We start from the raw sequence: 8,324 nt of genomic DNA on the forward strand, positions 1-8,324 counted from the left end.
GCTTTGGGGCACAACTGGGCGGACCTCAGCGCAGCCAGCACTGCGGCCCCTGGCTCCGGCGCATGCGTCCTAGAATAACACCCCCCCACACACACACACACACACACTCCCCCCTCTGCCCCTCTCCCGAAGACTGTGACGTCATGCAGAGCCGGCACCCCACCCCCACCCCCACCCCCCGCTGCAGTGGGACGTGCCCGCGCCGGCCGGCAGGACAGGGGCGGGGCCTAAGGGGGTGGGGAGAGCTCGCCCGGCCGCCCAGCTGGGAAACGGCTTCATTCTCTGCGGGCTCGCCGCCGACCCCGAGCCGCGCTCCGCACCGGGAGGGAACGCGGCGACGCGCCCGCACTCCAGCTGCGACCGCCGCGCCCCGCGCCGTTTCCCGGGCACCGGCGCGCCCCCGGCTCCGCTAGCGCCGGGAAAACAGGACGCGGATCCAGAACCTGGCCGTCTTGGCCACGGGCCGCCCGGCCGCTGGCACGGCCCTCCCGCCCCCGCCCCCGCCGCGGAGGAACGGCCGAAGGGGCCAGGAGCCGAGCTGAGTCCTCTCCCGGGGAGGGGGAGAGCGGACGCCGCGGACGCGGGGCGCGGGGCGCAGGGCGCAGTGGACCGAGAAAAGGAACATCGGTCACAACGCTCACGGGCAGCCGCGCTTCCAGGCCAGTGTGCGACCGCGGGGGCCGGCGAGATGCGCGACGAGGACAAAGGCGTGCTCGGAGGTGGCGGCGGCGCTGATGCGGGCCTGGCCACGGCCGCGGCGCGGGGACAAGTGGAGACGGTGAGGCAGCTCCTGGAAGCCGGTGCGGATCCCAACGGAGTCAACCGCTTCGGGAGGCGCCCGATCCAGGTAGCCGGGGCCCCGGGGCCTGGCCGGCAGGGGGCGCGCGAACGCGGGGCGCGGCCTCCGTGGGACGCGGCCGACTCCGAGATCTGCCCCGAAGTCGGTCCGCCCTGGTGGGAGGTGTGGATCCCCGGTGTAAAGGCAGTCTTAAAAGAAAAAAATCCTAAAGAAAAGAATTAAAGAACCACGGCTGCAGCTTGGTTTTTCTTTTTTAGTGGTGGAAGACGTTTTTCTTTTTTTAATTTCATGATCAGAAGTGCAAGGTGTAAGGAAAAGAAGTGATTTGGGCAGAGCGTTTTTCTTTTCCCCCCATGTCTATTTGCCTGTTTTCAAGTATAGAGATCGTTAGATTTCATTTTACTCACCCAGGGTTGGATTTAAGAAATAGTATAAATTTGTGGCATGTGGGGGAAAAATTCACCTTAAGCCGTTGAAAATTTACGCTACGAAGATTTTTTGTGGTCCTTCCTGGGTTGGCGAATTTAATGCAAAGGAGAAAGCCGATTTCTCAATTGCAGTCCTGAATTCCTTTGTTTCCTGTTAGCAGCGTCTCTTGGGTGTTACATAAGAAAATACATGCTTCTGTCGGGTTTTTATCAATTACCATGTTTGGGTTACAAAAATATAACTGCAGAAACTGTCTCTTTTAAATGCGTAAGAGACGGCAGAGAGAGTCCAGAAGTTAAGGCTTGCTCTTTTGCTCGAAACCAACCTATTCAATCTCTGCCTCAGCACCCAGGGGAGCGAGCGACCCTTACACTTCACACGCCCGCCGGCACCAAGCATAAGTAGCCCCCCCGCCCCAGTACCTTCCGGGGTGACCCGATAAGGTAATAAATAATTAGCCCTTTCAGGGTCTGGAGTGATACTGCAGAGAGGAGGGCGCTTGTTTTGCGTGCGCCCAACCGGGGTTCCATCTCTGGCACCCAATATGGTGCCCATCCCTCTGGGATTGATTGATCCCTGAACACAGAACCAGGAGCTAGCTCTGAGCACCGCCAAGTGTGGCCCCGCCAAAAAGTAACGAGATTTTTCATTGTTAAAATACATTTATTCGAAATGTTTATCCTAATTAATATTGATGACTTTATTTTCTTTGATAAATATTGTGTGCTTTATTCTCAACTAATAGCATGTTTAATACTCACACCATCGGGCTGGAGCGATAGCACAGCGGGTAGGGCGTTTGCCTTGCATACGGCGGACCCGGGGGTTCGATTCCCAGCATCCCATATGGTCCCCCCCCCAGCACCGCCAGGGATAATTCCTGAGTGCAGAGCCAGGAGTAGCCCCTGAGCACTGCCAGATGTGACCCAAAAAGAAAAAGAAGAAAATACACCATCACTTTCCAGAACCAAGCAATTATTAAGAAATTTTAAGGGAAAAAAATTAATGTTAAGGGGCTGGAGCGATAGTACAGTGGGTAGGGCGTTTGCCTTGCACATGGCCCATCCCGGGTTCTATTCTCAGCAATCCATATGGTCCCCCAAGCACCGCCAGGAGTAACCCCTATGCATCACCGAGTGTGGCCCAAAAAGAAAAAAAAAAGAAAAGAAATTTTTTAAGTGTAAAATTTTGTTTTGTGTTTTGGCTTTGGTGTTTGGGTCACACCCAGCAGTGCTCAGGACTTACTCCTGGCCCTGCACTCAGGGATCACTTCTGACCAGGCTCCAGGGACCTTATGGGGTGCTGGGGATGGAATCTGGGTCCTCTGTATGCAAATCAATTGCTTCTGTTTCTCCAGCCCATTACAGCACTTTTCTAAGAACTCAGAAGGAATGCAGACTTAATTTGCTTTAAATTCTAAACTTTTGGGGCTAGGGAGATAGTCCAGGGAATAGGATACTTGCCTTGCACCGGGTCAACCCAGGTTCCATCCCCAGTACTCCGCAATGTCCCTGGAGCCCTGCCATGAGTGATCCCAGAGTTCTGAGTCAGAAGTGAGCCCTAAGCACTGCCAGGTGTGGTCCAAAACCAAAAAAAGAAAAGTGTTATAAAAATGAGGGTTTACTTAAATTACTAGCAGACATTGCAAAGAGGTTCTTAAGCACCTACAATTGCAATCCCTGTAAAAAAGAAGTTTCATTTATAGTTTTAATTCACTATTTTCTAATCGGTAAGAATCATTTTCTATGTAAAAATAAAATGCCCCTTACAGTAGTAGTAGAAATCAAAATTTTTTAAGAAAGGAAAATGATGTGCCTATCATTTATGAAATTCATTAAACTTTCTTAATGCTACAGTGTGCCTTAGTGAGTTGGGGGAGTCCAATATTGGGGATGGATTACTCAATTCCAGCACTCCCAGCTGGTTGCTTTGGTGGTGCTGGTGGTATTTCTGGGGTTAGCGGGTGCAGGGAACCATATATGTTAGGGATCTCATCCCTAAAACAAAATCTCACAAGAACAAGTAACTTTTAGATATGTAATGTTCAAAAAATTGCTTTCATGTTAAAATAAGAAAGTAGATGTTTGCATAATACACAGGAACACAAATTAATACGACAGGATAACTACTCCAAAACATACTTTTCTAAGTTACATATGGATTACTCCAAATTGACTGGAAATATCCAAGCTATGTTACCTGTAGCATTTATGAAATATTACAAAGTACTGTACAAAATGTTTGTTTTATATTACATTACTGTCCTGTATTCTTTAGTCCTTTATTATACTAAAGTATTTTAAATGGTGAACCAGTTATTAAAGACAAATCTTTTTTAATCATAAAACAGAATTACCTAATTATTCTTTCCCCCATGTCAAATTGTTCTCCAATTATCAGATACTGTTCACTTTATGAATGCACATATATGACAGAGAAAAACAAAAGTCCTTCCACAAGCAATTTACTAAGAGAATTAAAAGAAGCTGTATTTTAAACTAAACTTTTATTTTCTCAGCTAAGCCATTAACTCGACCTTCTTTTAAAATAATAACAACCAGCAGCACGTGTTCCCATGAAAATTAACATTTTCCCGTTCCCCAGCCTCTTCTCATAAAGACCCTAAGCACTGTATCACTAGCTTCTCCTTATCGCTTGCAAGTTTGGAGAATAAGATGGAATAGTTAATGGGGGTGGGGGGAGGGTAAGAGTCAAAGGGCGAATAATGGGAGTGTAGAATTGACATGGGCGGGGAAGGAAAAGCAAGCAGACTCCAGGGGCTTTAGGAAGTGGCGCCTGCAATGGACAGATAATAACTACTTTCCAGTGGTTCTACGCCTTAGTACCCAGGTATGTATTTCATTGTCCCCACTCCCATCCTGACCCCTCTGCCATCTCCCACAGGTCATGATGATGGGCAGCACCCACGTGGCTGAGCTGCTGCTGCTCCATGGCGCTGAGCCCAACTGTGCGGACCCAGCCACCCTCACCCGACCCGTGCACGACGCAGCCCGGGAGGGCTTCCTGGACACACTGGTGGCGCTCCACCGTGCTGGGGCGCAACTGGACGTGCGCGACGCTTGGGGCCGCCTGCCCGTGGACCTGGCTGAGGAGAGGGGCCACCGCCATGTGGCCCGGTATTTGCTTGCCTCCATGGGAGACTGAAGGCTCCTGCGGCCAGTCCCCAGAAAGACTTTTTCTCCTCTCCCCAGACCTTCACCCCAACTTAGCTAAGTGATCTGAGAAATGGCTGCAGGCAGAGCAGCAGTGGACCTGGAGACATCCCCTCCCTTCCCATCCCCCCCACAGGCTCCCCAGCCTTTTGTTCGGAAAGTGGAGAAGGAGGCACAGCCCAAGAATGCGTTTCTCTTTCTTTTCTTTTTGTCCTGGATCCCCGCCACACTCACCTGAAGTCGGAGACATGGAAAGACATGCTGGAACATCTAGGATTTGGAGGTGACTTGTTTTTCTAGCCAGGTGGTGGTTGTTTTTCTAGCCAAAAGTGGCATGTGAAGAAACCAGAAAAATTAATAATGCCTTGAGCCTTCAAATCTTCACCACAACGGTTCTAGGGGTGGAATGGGAATCAGTAACACATTTGGGCGGGAGGTAGGGAATACCTGCGCCCCTACCATAACCTTGATGGCTCAACCTTGAAGGAGCTCCCCCAGCCCCTGCAGGTAAGCCCGGCTTTGGGCATGAGAAAGCCTGAAGACAGGACTCCGACAACAGGGAGGGTCAGCGGGACACTTCCCGTGCCAACACGTGCACAGCAAGTCTGTGCTCTATACTCAGAACCCCCTTTGGAGCCTTGTACATTAGCACCTAGCTCCACGGACACACTTGGGACTTAAAGAGAAGATTTGGAGCCACCTTGAATTTGCTAGGATATTCTAAACTCCCTGAGTCTTGGTGATGCAGACCAACTCTGCAGGAGTGGAGAAGGAGGGAGAGGGGCCCTTGGCTCTTGCTGTTTGTTACTCAGATCTGCAAAGATTCCTGTGTTGTTCTGTGTGTCACAGCAAAGAAAGAAGGTGGACTGTAGACAGAGCAACTGTAGCAGCAAACTGTAACTAATGGTTTCATCTGTGTATAGAATAGGATATAGAACACTAACCACCCAATTGCTACTTGAAGCCTTCCTGATATTTTGTAATTCTGACCTATTCTCCTGCAACAGTCTTATTTTAATGGGTGACCTTAGCAAAGTAACTGTGGCCCCTGATAACAGATCAGGAATTCCTGCTCTTAGAGAGCTTGCCACTGTTTCACAGCTCCCATTAAATGCCCACTGGTAGTTTATTTTCATCCTAACCTATTTATTTCTTTGTTAAATATTCTCTTTCCTCTACTAGAATTTGGGAGAAGGGGTCAAAATATTAAACAGTCTAAATGTCTTTAAGAAAAGGGATTGTTTTCAAAGGATTGCTGTGAAAAATATATTGTGTATAGTACTGCTGAAAATAAATTATAGTGGTTCATAAATGTCTTAATACCTACTGAACAAACTAAAGGTACACTGCTTTGGAATTCTTTTAAGGCATTATTTTAAGGCATTACAACTGGTGCTTTACTGTTTTAATAAAGAAAAAAAAAGAAAAACATTTGGACCCCACGATGTAATTTGCTTTTAAAATGAGTGTCATGAATTTACCATTAACTAATGGAAAATGTTAAAGATATCAACAATTTATAAAAACTGGTTACACATGCCACAGAGAGATTTAAATATTATAGGGGCTGGAGATACAGTACACTAGATAAAAGAGCTTGCTTTGAACCCTGCCGACCTCAATACTTCATATGGTTTACTAAACACCAAGAGTGTTTAGTAACTCTGTTTAGTAACCCCTAGGCACAGAGCCAGGGGTAAGTCCTGAACACTGCTGGTATGGCCCCAAATACAAAAACACAAAGATTTTTACATCATATGTATATATATATATGTGTATATGAATATATTGTGTATATGTGAATACATATGTATATTATATACACAGAAAATTTGAGAAACCTTTAAGAAGGGGCTCCTGAGGCTAATATTTTTATTTCCCCATTAATTCTTTCATGGTAGGTCACATCCATACATTTTTAGGGGCTCCTCAGGGCATGGTCCTTGGGGTAGCTCTCTGTGGAATTGGGGAGACTAGTTCTGAGATGCACAGTTTACACTCCAGCTCTTTGAGCTATCACCCAGTCCTCTCCATTACTATTTTTCCCTATAATTGGTATGTTACTGCTCCAAAGCTATGGTTTGGACCAATTATTCAAACCACTAACCTATTCTCCAAAATTGACAGATATAAAGTCAACTGATTTATTTTTAAAGCAAAAATGCAGGTTCTCCATTTTAAGTTTTAGGCACCTTTTTTTTCTGTAATATGTAGCAAATCTAAACAAATTGTTTTAATTTCAACACTATGAAGGGAAACTCAAAAAGAAAACTTTTTTTAAAAAATCAGAAGAAAGACAATGGAATTCCCATTTTCAATTACAATACTATTACAAGCACCCCATTATTACTGTCTGCTGTCTATTCAAGAACAGTATTCTCAAAAGTTTATCTTCTTATAACTATTAAAAAGAATTCTACGTAAAAGGTAATTGTTACAAGTCTATTTGAAGACTTACTTTATCTTATTTTGTCTTTTGCTTAAAGTTCCAATATTTCAAATTTACTATTATAACAAGCAAAACAATATCTTGAAATACTTATGAAACTAGAGTTGATGTCTTCAAAGCAGATGGACATAAGAGTTAAGAAGAAGTGACATTGCAGAACAGCCAAAGAACAATCAGTGTGCAGCAGGGAGAGTAGAAAAAGGCAAGTTCAGGACCCTTTTCTCCATTGAAGTTTATAAGCTATTTGTGACTTTTCTTTTTCTATATTTCTAGATATCTAAATATAAGTATAATATGAAATAATAATAGTATACATAGGGGAGAACTGAAATTTGTTGATCTCCAATAGACCTGTCACTAGTTTTACTGAATTATTTTAGTTTTTGAATTAAAAACTTGGGTGTAAAATGAAACTGTGGTTATGAATCTCACATTCATTTTGTATCATGTTTTGTTTAAATATAAAAAGCAAAAACAAATACTGGTTATACTGATATAATAAGCTATTTTCAAAGCAACTTAGGAGACTGGTTGGGCTAGTACGTTTTTAACAGTAGCACAAAAATGTATACACTGCAATATCTTTGAAAGATTTTACTTTGAGGAATACATGCAAGCAAATGTAGCTACTATATATAGTACACTTCACTTCTGACTCCATTCTGGAATTATAGTCACTTCTATGTCTGAAATTAAAATATTAACAAGGTTTATATAGATTCTATTTGACCTTCATTTCAAAAATATATAAAGAAATAAATTCAAGATTCAGTAATTATCTGTTTGGCCTCATTTTTTATACTTTTTAAGTTAATTTACTATGAAAATAAAAGTCTACTAAAAATTTTCTTTGCTTTGAAAATTAAAATCAGTAATTTCAGAAATAAAGGGAAAGATTAAAAAAGCATTGGTATTCATAAAACCCCAAGTAGCATTAGAATAGTATATGTATAGATATGCTTTTATGATACTTTATTTGCAAATGTCAAATGGTGTCCAGGACAAAATAATCATCTTATGAAGCCAGATAATCAACTTTCAGTGAATAAATGCAACTTGTTTTTAGTCAAGACATTGTCACTCTACCAAAAGAAGAGCAAATAGCATTAATTTGTCAAAGTTTGTCAAGGACAATTTTTTTAATGTTTAAATCATAAAACCACCCCAAAAGGCAGTTTTATAGAATGCCTTCTGAAGCAAATGTCAGTATCATCAAATTACAGAGATGTTTGCTTTCTTTTATGTCATTACCAATAACAAAATTCTGACATGCAAACAAGTCTTTCATTATTAAAAGAAACCATATTTGATAATATATATCTGGGTTTTTTTAATGAAGTAATCTTTAGATGACTATTACCATTTTTAAAATGTCCAGCTTAATATTAAGCTACAAACAGAAAGAAAGGATAGGTATAGGCATAACACGCATAGGGAAATAAATAAATTTTCATTGAAAAGTACCTGAAAGCAA

At 43.5% G+C, this 8,324-nt stretch overlaps 1 protein-coding gene across 1 annotated transcript; it reads left to right on the forward strand.

Annotated features, from left to right (window-relative positions):
* The first annotated feature begins 208 nt into the window (after positions 1-208).
* On the forward strand, positions 209-7,616 carry CDKN2B (cyclin dependent kinase inhibitor 2B). The gene is made up of 2 exons (XM_004600180.2): positions 209-847; positions 4,133-7,616. The coding sequence occupies exons 1-2, from the start codon at positions 689-691 to the stop codon at positions 4,391-4,393; spliced, it is 420 nt and encodes a 139-aa protein (XP_004600237.1). The 5' UTR covers positions 209-688; the 3' UTR covers positions 4,394-7,616.
* Positions 7,617-8,324: the final 708 nt, after the last annotated feature.

The sequence above is a fragment of the Sorex araneus genome, chromosome 1, assembly GCF_027595985.1.
Source record: "Sorex araneus isolate mSorAra2 chromosome 1, mSorAra2.pri, whole genome shotgun sequence".
Taxonomy (NCBI): Eukaryota; Metazoa; Chordata; class Mammalia; order Eulipotyphla; family Soricidae; genus Sorex; species Sorex araneus.